General features: G+C 32.7%; 1 protein-coding gene across 4 annotated transcripts; it reads left to right on the top strand.

The window, feature by feature from the left end:
• Positions 1–4,322: 4,322 nt before the first annotated feature.
• LOC142228063 (monocarboxylate transporter 6-like) lies at positions 4,323–20,060 on the top strand. Of its 4 annotated transcripts, none has more exons than XM_075298367.1 (6): positions 4,323–4,426; positions 15,672–15,970; positions 16,041–16,167; positions 17,935–18,078; positions 18,142–19,311; positions 19,375–20,060. In XM_075298367.1, exons 2-6 carry the CDS (start codon positions 15,719–15,721, stop codon positions 19,518–19,520), a joined length of 1,839 nt encoding a protein of 612 aa, XP_075154482.1. In that variant the 5' UTR covers positions 4,323–4,426; positions 15,672–15,718; the 3' UTR covers positions 19,521–20,060. The 4 variants fall into 4 exon arrangements, with proteins under 4 accessions (XP_075154482.1, XP_075154481.1, XP_075154480.1 ...); XM_075298366.1 differs by having other exon boundaries at positions 4,388–4,656; XM_075298365.1 differs by having other exon boundaries at positions 4,388–4,679.
• Positions 20,061–21,638: the final 1,578 nt, after the last annotated feature.

Genomic DNA, 21,638 nt, shown 5'->3' with positions numbered 1-21,638 from the left:
TGGCCCAGAAGCCTGAGTTTTGGCCCAATTTGGTTGAAATTTTGCACAGGGAGTAGATTTAGCATTCTAGATATGCGTGCCAAATTTGGTTGAAATCGGTTAAGATTTAGATATAGCTCCCATATATATGTTTTTCTGATTTCGACAAAAATGGTCAAAATACCAACATTTTCCTTGTAAAATCGCCACTGCTTAGTCGAAAAGTTGTAAGACTCACTCTAATTTTCCTAAACTTGTAATACATATATATCGAGCGATAAATCATAAATAAACTTTTGCGAAGTTTCCTTAAAATTGCTTCAGATTTAAATGTTTCCCATATTTTTATACCCTGCTCCACACTGTGGAACAGGGTATTATAAGTTAGTGCATATGTTTGCAACACCCAGAAGGAGACGAGATAGACACATGGTGTCTTTGGCAAAAATGCTCAGGGTGGGTTCCTGAGTCGATATAGCGATGTCCGTCTGTCCGTCTGTCCGTCTGTCCGTGAACACATTTTTGTAATCAAAGTCTAGGTCGCAGTTTTAGTCCAATCGACTTCAAATTTGGCACAAGTATGTGTTTTGGCTCAGAATAGATCCCTATTGATTTTGGAAGAAATCGGTTCAGATTTAGATATAGCTCCCATATATATATTTCGCCCGATATGGACTTATATGGCCCCAGAAGCCAGATTTTTACCCTAATTTGCTTAAAATTTTGCACAAGAAGAACAATTAGTACTATAGTCAAGTGTGCCAAATTTTATTGAAATCGGTTCAGATTTAGATATAGCTCCCATATATATCTTTCGCCCGATATGGACTAATATGGTCCTAAAAGCTAAAGTTTTGACCCAATTTGGTTGAAATTTTGCACAGGGAGTAGATTTAGCATTCTAGCTATGCGTGCCAAATTTCATTGAAATCGGTTCAGATTTATATATAGCTCCCATATATAGCTTTCGCCCGATTTACACTCATATGACCACAGAGGCCAATTTTTTGCTCCGATTTAGTTGAAATTTTGCACAAGGAGTAGATTTAGCATTGTAGCTATGTGTGCCAAATTTGGTTGAAATCGGTTCAGATTTAGATATAGCTTCCATATATATCTTTCGCCCGATATGCACTTATATGGACCCAGAAGACAGAGTTTTATCCCGATTAGCTTGAAATTTTGCACAAGGAGCACAATTGGTAGTATAGTAATGTGTGCCAAATTTTATTGAAATCGGTTCAGATTTAGATATAGCTTCCATATATATTTTTCGCCCGATATGGACTTATATGGCCCAGAAGCCTGAGTTTTGGCCCAATTTGGTTGAAATTTTGCACAGGGAGTAGATTTAGCATTCTAGATATGCGTGCCAAATTTGGTTGAAATCGGTTAAGATTTAGATATAGCTCCCATATATATGTTTTTCTGATTTCGACAAAAATGGTCAAAATACCAACATTTTCCTTGTAAAATCGCCACTGCTTAGTCGAAAAGTTGTAAGACTCACTCTAATTTTCCTAAACTTGTAATACATATATATCGAGCGATAAATCATAAATAAACTTTTGCGAAGTTTCCTTAAAATTGCTTCAGATTTAAATGTTTCCCATATTTTTATACCCTGCTCCACACTGTGGAACAGGGTATTATAAGTTAGTGCATATGTTTGCAACACCCAGAAGGAGACGAGATAGACACATGGTGTCGTTGGCAAAAATGCTCAGGGTGGGTTCCTGAGTCGATATAGCGATGTCCGTCTGTCCGTCTGTCCGTGAACACATTTTTGTAATCAAAGTCTAGGTCGCAGTTTTAGTCCAATCGACTTCAAATTTGGCACAAGTATGTGTTTTGGCTCAGAATAGATCCCTATTGATTTTGGAAGAAATCGGTTCAGATTTAGATATAGCTCCCATATATATATTTCGCCCGATATGGACTTATATGGCCCCAGAAGCCAGATTTTTACCCTAATTTGCTTAAAATTTTGCACAAGAAGAACAATTAGTACTATAGTCAAGTGTGCCAAATTTTATTGAAATCGGTTCAGATTTAGATATAGCTCCCATATATATCTTTCGCCCGATATGGACTAATATGGTCCTAAAAGCTAAAGTTTTGACCCAATTTGGTTGAAATTTTGCACAGGGAGTAGATTTAGCATTCTAGCTATGCGTGCCAAATTTCATTGAAATCGGTTCAGATTTATATATAGCTCCCATATATAGCTTTCGCCCGATTTACACTCATATGACCACAGAGGCCAATTTTTTGCTCCGATTTAGTTGAAATTTTGCACAAGGAGTAGATTTAGCATTGTAGCTATGTGTGCCAAATTTGGTGGAAATCGGTTCAGATTTAGATATAGCTTCCATATATATCTTTCGCCCGATATGCACTTATATGGACCCAGAAGACAGAGTTTTATCCCGATTAGCTTGAAATTTTGCACAAGGAGCACAATTGGTAGTATAGTAATGTGTGCCAAATTTTATTGAAATCGGTTCAGATTTAGATATAGCTTCCATATATATTTTTCGCCCGATATGGACTTATATGGCCCAGAAGCCTGAGTTTTGGCCCAATTTGGTTGAAATTTTGCACAGGGAGTAGATTTAGCATTCTAGATATGCGTGCCAAATTTGGTTGAAATCGGTTAAGATTTAGATATAGCTCCCATATATATGTTTTTCTGATTTCGACAAAAATGGTCAAAATACCAACATTTTCCTTGTAAAATCGCCACTGCTTAGTCGAAAAGTTGTAAGACTCACTCTAATTTTCCTAAACTTGTAATACATATATATCGAGCGATAAATCATAAATAAACTTTTGCGAAGTTTCCTTAAAATTGCTTCAGATTTAAATGTTTCCCATATTTTTTTTACTAAAATTGTGTTCCACCCTAGTGCATTAGCCAACATAAATTTTGAGTCTATAGATTTTGTAAAAGTCTATCAAATTCTGTCCAAATCAAGTGATATTTAAATGTATGTATTTGGGGCGAACCTTTATATAGCACCCAACACATTTGACGGATGTGATATGGTATCGAAAATTTAGATCTACAAAGTGGTGCAGGGTATAATATAGTCGGCACCGCCCGACTTTAGACTTTCTTATTTTTACTAAAATTGTGTTCCACCCTAGTGCATTAGCCAACATAAATTTTGAGTCTATAGATTTTGTAAAAGTCTATCAAATTCTGTCCAAATCAAGTGATATTTAAATGTATGTATTTGGGGCGAACCTTTATATAGCACCCAACACATTTGACGGATGTGATATGGTATCGAAAATTTAGATCTACAAAGTGGTGCAGGGTATAATATAGTCGGCACCGCCCGACTTTAGACTTTCTTACTTGTTTTTAGTTTGTCTTTATGAAATTGTTTTTACATCCTGGAAAAGAATAAACGTTTGTCACAAAAAGTATATACTTTTCTTCCAAATACACTTCCTTACAGCGAAAAGCAAATGAGGAACGAACTTTGTTTGCCTAAAATTTCGTTTGGGAGGAAAGAATTATTTTTTTGCGTGTAGCGTCATTCCTCAAAAAAGAAAACTTTTCCTCGTCTATTGAGAAATGTATCTGCACACTTTTCCCATATAATTTGCAAATTGCCAATTAATTATCTTTACTGTGTTTGATACACAGTAAAATTTAGAAAATTTTATTTTATTGCAAAAACGACGTAAAACAGAGGATTTCTATATTCACTTCAAACGAAATTCTTGCGAAGTAAAAATTATGTCCATCTCTAGGAAAGCATTTTTGGATGTGCATTAAAAGTAATGAAGATTGGAAGAACTTCCATTTTTTGTTTTCCGGAGATTCTTTATTCTAATGAATTTTATTTCTAAGCCAACATTAAACTAAATTGAATTTTAAAAAATACTCGCTTCATAGTGATCATTTCATTAATAAAAAAAAAAAAATAATATTATTTTCATTTTAATATTGTTTTTAACATTACTTCAATAATTTTTTTAGATCTAGTCACGCTGATTGTGATTGTAACCCAAATACGGCTAATATGAGTTTACGATTTAGAGTTTAAATAAATGTACATAAAAAGTTTAGTGGTGTTTTTATTTTAAATACAAGCAAACTATTTAATTTCGCTTTGCAATAAAAATAAAATTGATCTACACATAATGAATTGGCATAGATGATCATATGCCTTCATTCCTTCCGCTTCGGTTTTTTGGGTCTAGTCTAAACACGACACAATAAACAAATATAAAATAAATAAAAAACAAGCGAAGGCAAAAATTAACAAAATTTTTTTTTGATAATAAATATTAGTTATCAACAAATTCAGTTCAGTTCGAGTCGAGTCGAGTTGAATCGAATCGAACTGAACTGAACAAATAACAAAAATCATTTAGACCAATGAGTCCATAGCAATTAGTCGTTGCTTGTACATGAGTGTGTCAAGTCGTGGTATGTGGGATAAGAATTTAGGATCGATCGATCGTGTATGAATTAAATCCGCCGAATGCGTTGAACTTTGCATATACATGTGAACGATTATTACCAAGGGACCAGCCTAATACATCCACCAGTCCATAGTGGCTTAGAGTCGTTTTGCTTGACCGCAAATCTAAGCGTTGGTGTGGTATTTAAAAGATCAGTGACTCCGAAATTGAAATATTAAAAATCAGTGATAAATTGTTAGTGGAAAAAATTGTTTTAAGTACGTCTTTCGGAAAATAACGAAAAGTGTCTGTGTTTCTGTGAGTGTTTGTGTTTAGTCCAACTTCAACTTGGTTTTGACTATCGAATCGTAGACTAGAAATAATCATCAGTCGTTGTGTAAATTTGCAATCCATCATAACATAAAATGCCATCACATCTTTCTTTGGAACCATTGATAAGGCCATGCAGAAATCAAGTCACAAGAACCAAAAATCATGTCCAAGTGCTAAATGGTTGGCCAATCAATCAACGATTTTCCTATAGTAAAAATCACTTCTAGATAGCACCCATAAAATTGTTTTATCACCATGTACTCCAGTTGTAGGAAGACATTATTATCGTCATTATATGGACGGACGGACGGACGTAGGAAATCATTATCTCTGATCATACATAAACATAGCTACAAATATTCGTTTGTTCCGTACATTCGTAGGTACATATACACATATGCAAATACGTAGAGGACAAGAGGCGCCCTCTTAAAAACACACACACACACATTTCCCTGGTGTATACAATGTGATGGTCCCACTCGAAACATGTTGACTGAGGGCCAAAAGTCAACAAGTGATTTCGAAGAAAGAAAAATTCCATTACCTGGTGCAAACAACACCGGTGGCGATAATACACCATATATGGAACTGGTTGACTGTTTTGTGGATCAGTTCGTTGATCTTAATCCCTCTTTGCCTTAATAATTCATTCTTTTCGTTGGAGTTGCGTATGAATAAGCTTTGAATATTTCGATCTTTCTCGGGTATTGCGGTTATTGAAAGTGACAAAATAGAAAACAAATACTAGAATTTAAATATAGTATTAACTAAAGAATTCAGAAACAACAATGTGATTAATTCTGTGACGTGTTAAATAATCAAAACACACTAATATTAAATAAGGTCGTTGCGTTCAATGTATAAGTTGAGAAATGTTGTGAGTTTTATTTAAATTTTTGGTGCAATAAAAAAATGTATTTACTATCTAATCAATATTAAAGTGGCTAAAAATTTCCGAAAGAGCCATAACTCAAAATTGGAAAACTATTGCGTAGACCCAGAAAAACTCGCTTGCAAATTAACCTTTTAATGTCGAATACCTCTTTTGGCAATCTTTTAGTGAAACATACCTTAAAACAATAAAAATGCTTAAAAAAAAAAATTTTAAACTATACAAGAGACTTAACAGGATGCACTGTAATGACCTTTATCTAATAGATTAGATGGTTTCGTCCGATGAACCCTGAATATTATATCAGCTGGAAAAATCATGGGATATTAGAGGGTTAATGTAATAGACTTCATTTTACATACACTGATTAGGGTGTCCACATATCCGGTATTTCGTGGTTTTCGGTGAGTGAAAATGAGTCTCAAGCACTTATTTTGTTGAAAAAAAGTTAACAATTCTTTGTGACAAAATTAACATTTGAGAATAATCTAAGGACTAATATATGCTTTACTTTAACTTTTTTTATGTGATGCTTTTCTATAGTACCCCCCGTATTCTGGTTTACGTATTCGCAAATTGATGTTTTCAGTTTGCAAAGGATATTTTGATGAAATGTGACTCTGAAAATACTCGTTTACTAAAAGTGGAGGTCGGACAAAAAGCCATTAGCGTATTGTATAAACACATCTTCTTTTCAGTTTTACTGCGAAATCTGTATATAAAGGGAAAGATGGCAAAAAAATTAAAATTAAAAAAAAAAAAAAACAATATATCATTAATATCTCAAGTCTACAGATTTTATTTTTGTGAATGACAGTTAACAACAAACATAACCTAAAATTGAAAACTAAAATAAAATTAACATAAAATGCAATAGATGACAAAAAATCGTTCAACCAAAATCCCTACGTTATTATAAATGAGAGGTTTTTGCCAAAAACATCCTCCAAAAGCAAACCTATTTCTAATCAAAAATAGCAGAATTGTATTTTTTGATTCAATAATAAACTCTATAATCAACCCAAAAAATAGTGTGAAAACAAAATGGAGAGACATACTTTTTGGCGCCCTCTGTAAATTATCCTTTTTGGGCAGAAAAATTCCAAAATTGAAAATTCTTTAACCCTTTCACTACCGAAATAATCCTTATGTTAAAAACTTTAATTTGTTTCTGTTTTTACTTGTACTAACAGCATGTATAACAAAAAAATTTAGTTTGAGAACCTACCTCATTTACTTCAATAGCTATATGAGCTTATTCTGAAAACTTGATTCTTGAATTGTGACCAAAAAGCCTTACGAAAATAAGCGCTATTTGACCTATAATATCTTTCAAAGTGTGAGAAAAAATACAAAAAAGAACCCGAAAAAATATCAGCTATAGTTTTTGTATGAATGTCCATTTACTAGAAACATACAGAAGAAAAAATGTCTCAAACTTTCGTATTTTTCTTTTATTGTTAAAGAAGTTTATAAAAATGTATTTTAGTGCTCACCAATATAGAAAATATTTATAGCTTATTTAGATTAAAGCCTCTACTTTAAAATAATATCGAGAAATAATTCGAAACTAAGAAAGAAAATGGAAGTTGGTGTCTTTTTCGAATGTCCTTCTTAGTGGACATCTGTAGTGAAAGGGTTAAAAAATTGTGAAAATCTTAATTTGCTCAAATAAATATCTTTTTGTTGTAGTTCGAAAATCGGAGCATATATTTTTTTACATATAAATCAAAAATGCCTTAGATGCTGCAGTGCTATGACTTATACACAAAAAAAGTAAACTGTTTTATAGGGATAATAAACTAACTAATGCGAAAATTGAATTTAGATCACTCCACATTTTGAGATTTCCACAAAGCGAAATAACCCTCTCATAGAAGAAAAATGAATTAAAAGTAAGGAATAAATCATGGGAGCCACCGTGGTGCAATGGTTAGCATGCCCGCCTTGCATACACAAGGTCGTGGGTTCGATTCCTGCTACGACCGAACACCAAAAAAAGTTTTTCAGCGGTGGATTATCCCACCTCAGTAATGCTGGTGACATTTCTGAGGGTTTCGAAGCTTCTCTAAGTGGTTTCACTGCAATGTGGAACGCCGTTCGGACTCGGCTATAAAAAGGAGGTCCCTTGTCATTGAGCTTAACATGGAATCGGGCAGCACTCAGTGATAAGAGAGAAGTTCACCAATGTGGTATCAGAATGGACTGAATAGTCTAAGTGAGCCTGATACATCGGGCTGCCACCTAACCTAACCTAAGGAATAAATCATTGGCGCCAAATCATGACCATTTTAATCATACATTCTTACTATGTTTGGAAACCGTTGGAAAATTTTTCGTTGCGTCAGTTCGTATTGAACTTATGTGTACGGTCAACTTTACACACACATTTAGTCCATAAAATATTGACAATAAAAATAAGTGTATATAATTAAAAAATTGTTCTTTCTTGCAATAAATGATGCATTCATCTCATTTCCTATTACTTATGGAACAAATATTGTTTTCTACTATTAAATATTTAATATTCCAAAATTGCTAATTTTTTTTTTTTTTTTTTGGGAAATAATCAGATTTTTCCATGAAAATCTAATTTGGCATAAACCAAAACTTTTTGTGATTATATTTGAATATCAAAAGCAAAACTCATCGTGATATATAAATGAAAGTTATTTTTGAACATACAAAGCTTGGCAACGTTTCTCGATTAACTTAAATAATCCAAAATAGATTGAAGATATGTTTAGAATGGACCTTATCTCTACAGTTGTGTGACAACATTGTGCAATTTCGATCAAATCCAATTCCCTTGAAGTGATTCCATCACTCACAGTAATCAAGATTTACGTTTGAGGGTAAGTGTTTTTTGACATAAAATGTCTTATCGAAAGCTATAAAGTGGTCAAGATTGGTCAAAGAGTGCCATACCACCTTCAATATTTTTGAATAACGAATTTGCCTGGAAGATATTTTCAATGCAATAACGATCACTTTACGATATAATTACGATACCATTTCATTGATCGCCTGAATTCCCACCGTAGAGGTTCCAAAATTTATTTATTGCCACCAGCAATTAGAGAAGCATTTATTAGATTGTCGGCATCAGTTGAAAAGACATTTGGTCATAATTTCATGTATGAGATGTGGTTGCATGCAATATTATTTTCACTTTATTCATATACAGTTGTTTTTGAGATTGTAAATGTGTGAACAATAAAAATTTGTTAGTACATAGAGATAAAAATATTTTTGTTTTCATTAAGAAATTATAAGAATTTCCTTTCATTGTTCTGTGCACAAAGGAAAAAAAAAATAATTGTGCAGCTGCTAACAACAGTTATTTAGTGTTTATTCCGAACATTTAATGATCACAACGAATATGTTTTTTTTATGATCATAGTCCCTAGACGCAAGAGGATAAATTTAATGCGAATTCGAAAAAGTGAAGAAAATAAAGGGTGATACGGTCAAAATTTGGTCAAGGGAAAACGCGTGTAAATCGGTGAAATCGTTTATTTAAAAAATCAAATTAAATTTCTTTTTCAAGTTCAATTAGTATTCAGGAAAAATATTCAGTTAGGCTTTCGCTTTTCCAAATCCGAATTGCCGGGCCTCACGCTTGACACCTGCCATCAGATTTTGTACAGCCACCTTGTCCACCTTCTTCGCCGCAGAAAGCCAGTTTGCCTTGAACTGCTGCTCGTCCTTAGCAGTTTTTTTGGTCTTCTCTAGGTTCCGCTTGACAATAGCCCAGTATTTCTCAATTGGGCGGAGCTCTGGCGTGTTGGGAGGGTTTTTGTAATGGCAAGATGCCAAATCCGGCCAAAACAGTACGGAACAACCGTGTTTCTTCAGGAAAGGCAGCAGACGTTTATTCAAACACTCTTTCACGTAAATTTCTTGGTTGACAGTCCCGGAAGCTATGAAAATGCTGCTTTTCAAGCCACAGGTACAGATGGCTTTCCAAACCAGATATTTCTTTGCGAACTTTGACAGTTTTATGTGCTTGAAAATATCTACTACCTTTCCCCTTCCTTTTGCCGTATAAAACTCCTGTCCCGGAAGCTGTTTGTAGTCGGCTTTGACGTAGGTTTCGTCGTCCATTACCACGCAGTCAAACTTCGTCAGCAACGTCGTGTAGAGCCTCCGGGATCGCGCTTTGTTTATCATCGCGATTTGGAGTCACTACTTTCTTGTAAGTCGATAGTCCGGCTCGTTTTTTGGTTCGATGCACGGTTGTAGACGATACACCCAGCTTATTTGCGGCATCTCGGAGAGAGAGGTAAGGGTTTCGCTTGAAACTACCGGCAACTCTCTTTGTCGTCTCAGCGGCTTCCGGTTTTCGATTTCCCCCCGATCCAGACTTCCTGGCTGTCGACAAACGTTCCCCGAACACTTTAATTACATTTGTATCGGTTGATTTGGCAACTTTTAGCGATTTTGCCAGCTTTGCGTGAGAGTAGTTCGGATTTTCGCGATGCGCGAGCAAAATTTTGATACGTAAATTTTGAAGAGTGAATTCCAAAATAAAAATAGGAGCAACATGCTACACACACACACACCTTCAAAATGAGGGGTGTTCAGGTTTTTTAAATGCAAAATTGAAAGAAATACGTCAAGTTTATATTGACCAAATTTTGACCGTATCACCCTTTAGTGTATTTTTTTATGCAAAATTCCGAAATTTCTGTAAAGTCCGTATATCCGAAATCTTCATTTACTTTACATCAAAATAGTTACTAATTGACTATTTAAAAGTTTAGAGTTTTCTTTTAAAAGTAGGATTTATGACATTCTAGACTTAGGCACGTGTTCATAAAACTTTTAAAGTTATTTCATTTCTCTATAGATATTCGATTTGTGTTCAACATCAATAATCATAACAGTAGTTACAATAATTTGGACAACCCAAAACTTTCTTGTGACAAAAGCTATTAGGTTCATAGTTGCCTTTTGCAGGCCCAATTTATTCTCGTACAACGCATATAAAAATTTGAATTCGCTAGACAAGTGTCATCATATTATATCTGTTTACAAAAACTGAACTAAAAATAGAATAATTTTAAAATGTATGATTGTTAATATTCAAACTATTTAATTAGTATTTGACGTCATTCAATAAGATTTGCTGAATAGAGTTCGAATTCAAAACCAAAACTAGAAACATGTGATTAATGTAGATCAAGAAACAACGATGTTCAGTATTTTTTTCTCATAACATGTGTTCCAAGTCGTAGTAAATAATCAAATCTCTATAGTAAACCTTGAGCTGAAGCAAGGAAGTAGTATACACAAAGTATATACAAAGTCTTGTAGGATGTTGTCCATAAAATAAATTAATACATTAGGGTGGACTATTTTTTTATTTTTTTTTTTTTAAATTAAAACTTTTTGTTTTGTTCTTTTCTGGTTTTATGCCCTAATATGACATATTTAATTTTTATTTAGGGTGGACTATTTTTTTTTTTTAATTAAAACTTTTTGTTTTGTTCTTTTCTGGTTTTACGCCCTAATATGACATATATTAATTTTTTTTATACTATTAATATTATTTGAATAAATTCATTGTACACAACAATTTAATGATTACATTTTAAGAGTTCAGTTACATATCACAACTTTTCAACTTAAACATAACTTTTAAACTTTGAATAATTTTTAGTAGCTAAATAACAAATGAAAAGGGGAAAATTAATAAACTAGAACATTTTGATGTTTTGTTGTAAAAGTTTAATATTGTGCCATGCAATGTCACCATGGAGAAATTTTTTCAATCATTTCCGTTTCTAAAAAGTATTTGTTTATTTATAAATAATACTAAATTTGTAGTAAATACTAAATACGTATAAACAAAAATCGTATTTGGTATGTTGTTGGTATGAAAGGGATCAACTAAAGTATTATGTTTAAATAAAGTTTCTGTTTGTGTGTACTATTTGGTTAATAAATAGAACTGCTTTACTGTATGGTTTCTGTATTGATGACAATAAGAGATTCATGCTCCAGTGTATACAGAATGTGAAAACAATTTAATAAATACTAACTAAAAATTTGTTTTAGAATTTACTAGCTAATTTCATATTCCTTAATATCATTATCTCTTCCACTTTATTTATTTAGTTCGCAGCCTTTTTTCTCTACTACAAACAATGTAGAAGCAAATATTCGACACAATACATAATTATCGCTATAGCCATCAACGCACAAGCAATTCATACGGTCAATCAGTTCTATTTGTAGACCAGGTTGTTGGGCACACACAAACCGATTTAAAGAAAACAAACTAATTGTGTTGCTCCCTTTCTAAAAAATTGCAAATGAATTTTTGGCTTGGCACAGAACTATAATAAATTTTTACTGCGAAACCTCAATATGTGTATTATTTGAGCCATCTAGTCTGAATAGAATGGTGCTTGATATAAACGTGTGGTTGCCTGTGGTTTTCGTGTAAACAGTATTCCTTTTATAGTAAAACACATTTTCTTAAAGAAATTCAAAAATGTAGCAAAATAAAAACATCGTTTGTTATGACCGTTTTTCAAACGTTTGCATATACCAAGCAATTGATAAATATCGACCATCTTCTGTCTGTAAATTTGAGGAATTGTAAATTTAACTCTAATCGTATTAAAACTAGGGAGACCGGTCCATATGGTCGATACCAACTCTATTGTATCTATCTGTGAACTAACTATATGGTATCTTTTTGATTCCTTAAAAAGATTTACTTATAGCTAATTATAAAATGTTCTTTCGTTTACACCCAGAGAAGGAATATGATCACCTCAAACATATTTCACGCGCAAAATATTATTTTTGGATGGTGACCATGTAACATTTTCATCGCAACCATGTTATTTTCTCGGAAAGTATGTATCAGTTTTCGGAAAACATGTTATGTTTGGCGAGAAAACAATATTTTTGCGATCAATATGTTACATGGTCCCCATCCAAAAATAACATTTTGCACTTGAAACATGTTTGAGGTGATCGTATTCCTTCTCTGTGTGTACTACACTGAAAATAATGTTGACCTTATATGAACGATCATATCACCTAAATTGTAGGACACGCAATTTACATAAAATTTTTTTTTCATTAACGAATCTTTAACATTTGCGTCCGTTATATATCTTCGAAGTAAAGCAAATTTTCAAAAAATTTCAATTTGTTTGCTTTTTCCTATACATATATTGATTATAACTATAATTATAATTGGTTACATGTAATTATAATTATTATTTATATTATGATTATAATTATAAAGTTAGACTACTGCCTAAAAAATATCGTTATTAAAAAAAAAATCGAAGTCACCATCAAAATCTTTTGAACCAAGTAAACCTGTTTTTTTTTTGGTGTATATTGGGAAAACTGTAATGGATTAAGGTCAATGACACCTTAGCAGTGTGTGTATATTTTAAAGCGATAGCGGACATATACACATTGCCATATCTACACATTTTTATGGGATCTATACTACAGTAACAATATATAATGGAAAATCATATATAGGTTTTCATATTCTAAGGGGGGCTAATTTTCTCTGGAGGGGGCTAATCCCAGAGCCCTTACTACACTTATGCATATACAGTTGTGTGAAAAATAATAACGACAGTCTTTCATATAAAATGAAACATTTTTTTATAAAAGAAATTTGGTGTGATATATATGTAGACGAAATTTGTTTTCATAACAAAACATATTCTTTGCAAAATGGGCGATTTCTGCTGTGAAAAATAATAAGGACAGTTTTGCGTTTTGGTAAAAAAACGATACTAAAGCATAGAACGCATTCATAGCTTCACATTAATAGCTAAAGAAGTTGCACTGTTTTAATCTCTTTGTGAATTATGAGTATAAAAAAACACTACGACCGCGCTACCCAAAATAGTACCAAAAATTTAATTCAAAGTTGAAATTCGTGCACAAAGGTATACAAAGAAGTGGTTCTAGGACAATAAAATCAATGTATTAGAATGAGCGGTACAATTCCCAGAATTGAACCCAATAGAAAATTTGTGCAATGAAGTTAAGCGGGTTGTCTGGGGAAAGTGTACACTCAAAAAAAGTGAACTCTCTATTTCACTAAAGCCAATTTAACTTTATTTTAGTTCATAGAAATATTATGTTTGGAGAAAGTTTTCTTTACTCTAATACTTTTTTGTGTACGTTAGTTAAATTAACTAATCCCGAGGAAAAAAATATACTCAAATGAAGCACTAAATTCTAAAACTAAATTCGTGTCTTCCACAAAATAGTTCAGAATTTCCTTAAATTTGTAAATTTTACCAAAAATGCGTCCATCGTGAACTTCGTATGTCACTAAAGACATTCTTGCAATTTTGAACTCCAAGTTTTTTCTTCAAACTACAAAATTTCTTTAACAAGTGAAAAAACTTAGTTATGTCTAATAAATTTTCTTGTATTTGTCGACAAATATTTACTTATTTTTATGACATCGGCGTGATGCCAACGTTTGTAATACTGTTTAGTTAAAATTTTCTACAAATATTCAAAATTTTCTAAAATTAACCGAAAGTTTTCTTCCTGGTGGGTTCACTGTTTTTTCAGTGTACATAACATTGCGATGAGATCTAGAATCTAATACACGATGCATGGAACGAAATACCGTTACATTTTTGTCCAAAATTTGGTCGATTCAATCCCTAGAAGATGTTCAACCGGTCTGGACGAGAAGGGATCCGCATATAATGTAGCACTACGGCTGTATGGAACAATATTCAGTATAAATATCTATTTAGTTTTATTTAATTTAGTAATATGTTTAAACGTTCATGAAGTGTCTTTTTTTCACACGTAAATCATGTCAATTTCTAACAAATCGCAAAAAATACGAACTACTCGTACAAAAGTAAAAAAAATTGTTTCTCATTTTGTCTCTACTTTTTAAGAAAGAAAAAATCGTTTAAAAAAGAAAGAATTTTCGATTTTTTGTTCGGTTTTTAATGTTATCTAAATGTGGGAGGACACTGTCCCTACAGCGAAAAAAAGTGTTTTATAGGAAGAATGAACTACAACGCACGAAAATTGAACTAAATTTTACACCACATTTTGAGATTTCCACAAAGCGTTGTTAAAACCAGGAAATTTTAATGCCCTGTTGTACTTTTTAATTGCAGTTCACGAAATTACATAATCTCATAGAAGAAAAAATTAACTAAAAGTAAAGAAGATAGTCATTGGCGCCAAATAATGGCCATTTTAACCATACAGTAGTTCATTCTTACTATTTTTGGGAATCGTACGAAAATTTTATTTGTTTTAGTTCATATTGAACTTATGTGTACGGTTATTGAACTTATACTCACGTTTAGTTCATAAAATTTTTGAGACATACTTAAAAAAAGTATGATTATTAAAGTATGATTATCATTAAGCTGTGGAAAATTTCGATAAAAATAATAAAATTTAACTACAAGCAAATACATTTTTTCCAATAAAAATAAGTTAAATTTAGCGTTAGTTTAACTACGGAATTTTTTTTCTATGTATTATTTTTCACATAACTGTACATGTATATATGTACAATAAAACATTGTTTGAATACTATAACGTTTGCTATTTCCAAGCAATTTCAATTATTCTCTACATATTCAAAATAACTGTTTCCTCAAATAGTTCTAAAACTACTTTGATTTTCAGTTGGTGATGCACTAGATGGGGACGTGGGTTATTTCTATCCTAAATCTCTCCTAATTATTGCAACTTGAACTTGAATGTCCGATATCGGTTAGATAGTTATGACCATCATTGTTATTTTTATACGATTTCAAAGAAATGTGGCAAAGGTGTTGCTTTCGCATTGTAATGATCTACATTCTTATCGCTACAACATTTATTAATCATTTTATTGTCTTGTTTTATGGTCAATGAAAAAGAAAATGCGGCGTGTGCCTTATAAAAAAAAAACACTTGAAAAAATACTTTGTGTTCATTTACGACAATTTGTAGTAATCATTCATATTGATTACCAATTGGTTAATGAAATTAATTAAAAATTTTGCTTTTTTTTTAGGTTTCCCTCCTATCAGGGGATGAGATCACAAAAGAGCCATAATCAATATGGGTGATGAGAGGACATTGAAGAAATCCATTGCAACAATGGACAGTGGAGAAACCAAGAATGGATCTAATAATTTAACGAAACTTATAATTCCGGAGAAGAGCCAGAAGTATGAAGTTCAACCCGCCCAACAGATGACACCTCCAAAAACGAAAAAGAAGCGGAGAGACAAAAGTGATTTGGGTGATAATTTTGTGGCACCCGATGGGGGCTGGGGTTGGTTGGTGGCTATTGCCAGTGGTGTCAATATTGTAAGTAGAACATTCCGATATTAATGTGCAAAAAATGATATTTGAAAATGTTCATGTTTTTTCCCAACAGCTAGTGACATTTGCCATGGCTCAACAATTTGGTATTATATTCCGTCAACACATGAACAACTTGGGTATATCCAGTTCACAGCTAACCACGATTATTAACACACAAGTTGCTGTATCGGCCATAACAGGTAATAATCAAGACAATGAGTAGTCGGTGGAGATATCCAATCATTAAATTAAGCAAAGTCTTGACAGCATTGTAAATCACCTAGTGTTTTTGGAGTTTACTCATTATCAGAAGATGACCTTAATTTTTAATGTTTTTTGCATTGAATTAGTTAGTATATAAATTTAATTATCTTGACATATAAAAGAAATGCTGAAGCACTGAACAACAGAAAATTTGTGTATCTGGCGTACTTTACAAGAAAAGGAGATATGTTTTTCTTCTTAGCTAAATTTTAGGATGGTTTTATTTGTATTAAAGCGATATAAGAATATTAAGCATTTAGCATAGGTGGATAAATAATTTCTCCTCTTCGAAATGCAATTCTTATCTAATCAATTTTGGATCCATACACCGAAAGAATTTTCTTCGTAAAAAAAGAACAATTTCGTTAAAAGTACAAAATTTGTCATCGTTTTATAACCAAAGAAACTTTTCATTAAAAGAACGAAATGTTACTCTTTTATGAAAATTTTTCGTAATTTTTATGAAAAATTTTCGAACTTAAAGAAAAAAATTTATGAAAATTTCGTTGTTTTAATAAAGAATTCACGAAGATTATTTAATGAAAAAAATGTTTCGTAAAATTAACGAAGATAATAGCATACTAATATCCCAAATTTCATAGCAATAACAATTTCTTAATACCAGCTGGGTTTTATGAATGCAAAAAATATCGCTTTCATTCCAAACGAAATTTTAGTCAAATAACCATCGTTTATAATTTGTTTTTTGCTGAAGGAAAGTTTGTACACTGAAAAAAAGTAGCTCTTAATTTATGTCAAATTTTAGTTAAAATTTAAAATTTTTTGTGAAAATCTAGTAAAAATTATTATTTTTAACTCCTTTGAAGTTCGCGCGCCTCTTTAAAATTAGTTAAAAATTTTTCTTAAATTGGTATACTCTGATATAGTTGGAAACTACAAAGATTTGGTCACTTTTTCGTGCCAGTGACGAAATTTTGACATACACGTATTACAAATTTTTTTCATACCAGTCAGTTCAATTTTATAAAACTAGATGATATTTTTTCTTAAATGGTAGTAAAAATTACCATAAGAAAATTTTACCGTCAGTAAGTTCATGTTTTTACTATGGTTTACGAAATTTTTACCTATTTTAAAGAAATAAAAGGGCGCTAATGCCAAGTGAACTTTATGTTAGTTCATGATGAATAGTTGGTTTTAGTTAAATAATAATAATTTTTTGCTAACCTTAATAACGTGAACTAAAAAAAATATAGTCCACAATTTTACCAAATATAGTCTACAATTTTACCAAAAAATAAAATGGTTCATATCTTCTTAAAATCGGAGAAGTTTACTTAAATTGAGTTCATTTGTTTCTCAAATGAGTAAAATGTACTAAAAAACAACAGAAAATAATTATTTTGAATACATTTTCTTCAATTTGACAAAAACATTAATTTATTTGTAATATGTTGAAATTAGAAAACTTAGTTAAATTTTTCTAAAAAAAAACCTAAATTTTCTTTCATGGTGGTTTCACTTTTTGTTGGGTGTAACAAAACAATTTTTGGAAATAATTGTAGAAATTGAAAAAGTTTTAACAACGTTTGTGATACTCGTTTTCCAGACGTGTTTTTACTTTTTTCGCATGGAATACATAATTTTTACAAAAACAGCTTTGGTTTAATTTTATATGTTATTATTATTTATTTAATTTTTTTATCGTAGCAATTTCTAATATGCCTCTCTTTCTCGTTTAGGGCTTCTAAATGGACCACTCTTCAGAAGATTTTCGTACAGACAAGTTGCATTGGTGGGATCAGTGCTCACATTCGTTGGACTGTTTGCTTGTGTCTTTGCGGATTCTTTCGTTTTCTATGTGCTATCATTTTCCATATGCTACGGTAGGATGAAATATCCTTATCCTTATTATATATGGTATGACCTATAGCCTTCTCTTCTTATAGGATTCGGTAGAGGTCTTACAGTGTCGGCATCATCGTTGGCAGTTAACACTTTCTTCAAGGAAAGAAGGCGTACAGCAACTGCATACCAATTTGGAGTTGCAGGTTTGGGACCCATTGTACTCCCCTACTTGGCCACATTCCTCCTGAACCAATTTGGTGTAAGGCATACAGTACTGTGCTTTGCGGGTCTCTCATTAAATACAATTGCCTGTTCTCTGGTCTACCAACCGGTAAAGTGGCATGTGAAAAAACGAGATAATGATCCAGAATCTTCCAAAAAATTGACTAGCAATCCTAATGACGACGATGATGACGATCACATTATACCCCACCCAGTGGAACCGGAAACTCCTGTCTTGCCAAGAGCGAACGATGGTTGGTTCGGTTCTAAAACCTCTTTGAATAATCTCTCGTACAGGAATCGTTTAAGTACATGGGAGAAACAACAACAACAAGATCAAAAGCTAAACGGCGAACAAGGTGTGGAACTGAAGCGTTTGAATAGCGCCAACAACAACAATGATGGGAAGGGCAAAGTGCGAAGTTTCTCTGTGAGCCATAGTATCAAGGAGGAAAAGGATTATGAAAGTGAAAAGGAATACGATCACGAGCTTAAGCGAGCACAAGAAGAACGGCTAAAGAAAGAGGAGGACGAAGAAGAGGCACGCAAGAAAATGTCTTTCCTTATGAAAATTGTTGTGTTCTTCGATTTGGACTTGTTGCGCGATATAACCTATCTAAATTTGGCCATGGGTCTAACGTTGATTAACTTCGTCGAAATCAATTTTGCCATTTTGACGCCTTTTATTTTATCGGACTTTGGTTACAACAGCAGTCAGATAGCTCTGGCCATGTCTTTGCTTGGCTTCTGTGATCTTGTCGTACGTTTCCTGGTACCTTTGATCACTGCAAAAATTAACTTGAGCAACGAAGCCTTTTTTGGTGTGGGTATTTTGGGCATGTGTATAGGACGTGTCGTTCTTTCGTGTACCAGTAACTTTTACGTTATGATTGGCACTTTTGCATGGATGGGATTGAACAAGGCTTTCCGTACAGTGTTTTGGTCTCTAATCATCCCAGGTTACGTGCCCCTCAAAAGACTGCCAGCCGCTGCGGGATTACAACTTCTTCTCTCCGGAGTCTTTTCTATGGCATGTGGTCCTCTGATCGGTAAGCCGGAAATTGTGATGGATGTGTAATGAATCTAATGAAAGTCTTTTATTTTTCATCCAGGATTGATACGCGATAAAACCAGCTATGCTTTTACACTGAATTTCCTTAATATGTTGTGTGTGGTAGCTCTATCCCTATGGCTCTTGGAATCCATGATCAGGAAGTGCCGAGCCAAGTCGACAGCAGTCACCGATGATCTTAAATAAATTACCTGTTACCTTTTCATTTATTAACAAGATCTTATTTGCTTTGGTTGTAGGAATACATAACGTTCATATTCTATCGAATTCGGTTGCTGTAACCAAACTTCGCCTGGTGCGAAGAGAATTGTTGTCTTCTTGTCACAATTACTTTCTTTCAACCCTCCATTTTTTAGGTTATTCTTGTAATTGTAGTTCTATTAGCCTGTACATATGTAGCTAGCCTTATAAAATTCTTTTGTATGTTTTAGAGCTATTATTTTATTTAATTTTTAATTTCGTTCAGTAAATGCCTTATGTGGATTTATAACGGGCTACAAGTATTACAGTGGTCGCCAAATGTTAGCAACCATAATTGAAAAATTATTTAAAACTGCCATAACAATATCTGATAAACTTTGTTACTGAAATTGCGACTTTATTCAGGATATAGTCATCTAAGTTAATAAAAAGAAACCTATTTCATTATTAAGTTAAAATATAAATAAGTGACTATTTATTAAGTATCTTTTTATTTGTGATTATAAACTTTGAAAAAATTTGTAACCGACTTTTGTTTATTTTAATTATATGAGGCCTTTTATGAACGCCTTACTCCAAAACAAAGTTATCTAAATATGCTAAAATTCTGGACTTTATCACATCAGTACTTAAGTTAGTGTCAATTAGATGATAGATTGAATTAAAATCAATGCACATCCTACGAATAGGCTTTACCGAAACATAATTCGAACGTTGAAAACCATTGAAAATGAACTGGAATTCCTAGAAGCCCTGACAGGGATATTTATCAATTCCGAGCATGGAATATCACCACTAATTGATCTACGAGGGCAGTTCGGAAACTTCTTAGCCTAGCACAAAAAGCGCGGTATAAACAGAAAAAAGTTAAGTTTTTTGGAAACTTCCATCTCTGTTATGAACACATGTTAAATTTTCGAGTTTCGATCTGGCAACTCCTTCATATACCCTGTCAGCATTTCAAAGTTCCATTTCATACTCATCGCTACCACAGACTCGTAAGTGACACTGCAACAATCGCCAACTGTGATGGGGGAAGCGTATGAAAAAGTATGAAATGTACATGAAAGTATTTTGCCATCACTATTGTTACAAGAGCCATTTTATATTTTGTGAAACACCAAGCGCAACTAGCTTCTTATAATTTATTTAAATAAAATCGATAATGAAGTGCTGAGAACATAGTTATTTCGCTTAAAATTGTAAAAGGTATATTGGTGAACAATTTTTGAATTTCCAACTGGAATAAAGTGATTGTTTTTCAGATATTTTACAGATACGCTGCCTCCATCGAGAATAAAAACACAGGCTGATAGGCATTGCAACATGTAAATCAACACCATAAACATCTAAACAATCGTGTTTTACTTGACCACAATGATTCTTCTACAACCATCCTTAAATTCACTTTTTCTGATTGTTTCTAAATTTATTAAAAAAGGCACCTAATAATTGTACTCATGCGATACTTTTTAGTAGTAACTTTTCCGAGGAGTTTTGGATATCGTATACGACTGTTTACGACGTAGTGGGGATTCTCAGAAGCACCCCCAAATTCAAAATATGTTGGCAGGGTAGACCCAGGTGTTCAAAAAAGACGCATCCGAAATTTTTTTACAATGGAAAAATTAGAAATGCGTGCTGTCATTAAATACTTACATAAAAAAGGTTTATCTAATTATACAATTATTTTTCGAGCTTTTATGGACAGATATAGATTAAGGAACATGGTTAATAGAGCCATTGAAAAGAAAACGCCAGATACAAATCTATACACGCCTGGACTGTACATGTTTCGGTTCGGGCGAATGAACCTTTCCACAGCCTTTAGTATAGATATGGCTGGGAGAGATAACTCAATTTTGGGCCCTTTATGCTAACTCCTTATGGAGAAAACATTTGGGAAATTTCCTCTTACAAATTGAATCATCTTTTCTCCCACTTTTTTTTTCCTAGTTTTACGACGGGCTCATCGTTGCTTATTATATTTCATGTTAGCCTGATACCCGTCGTAAAACTAGGAAAAACACGACTAATGTACGCGTTAGAATTGTTGTTGTATCCTGGAAACCAGTTTCTGTTAATTGTCATATATTGTAGTTG

This window comes from Haematobia irritans, chromosome 3, assembly GCF_050003625.1.
Source record: "Haematobia irritans isolate KBUSLIRL chromosome 3, ASM5000362v1, whole genome shotgun sequence".
Taxonomy (NCBI): Eukaryota; Metazoa; Arthropoda; class Insecta; order Diptera; family Muscidae; genus Haematobia; species Haematobia irritans.
The sequence above is the reverse complement of the archived record's forward strand: the minus strand, read 5'-3'. Positions and strand labels throughout refer to the sequence as shown.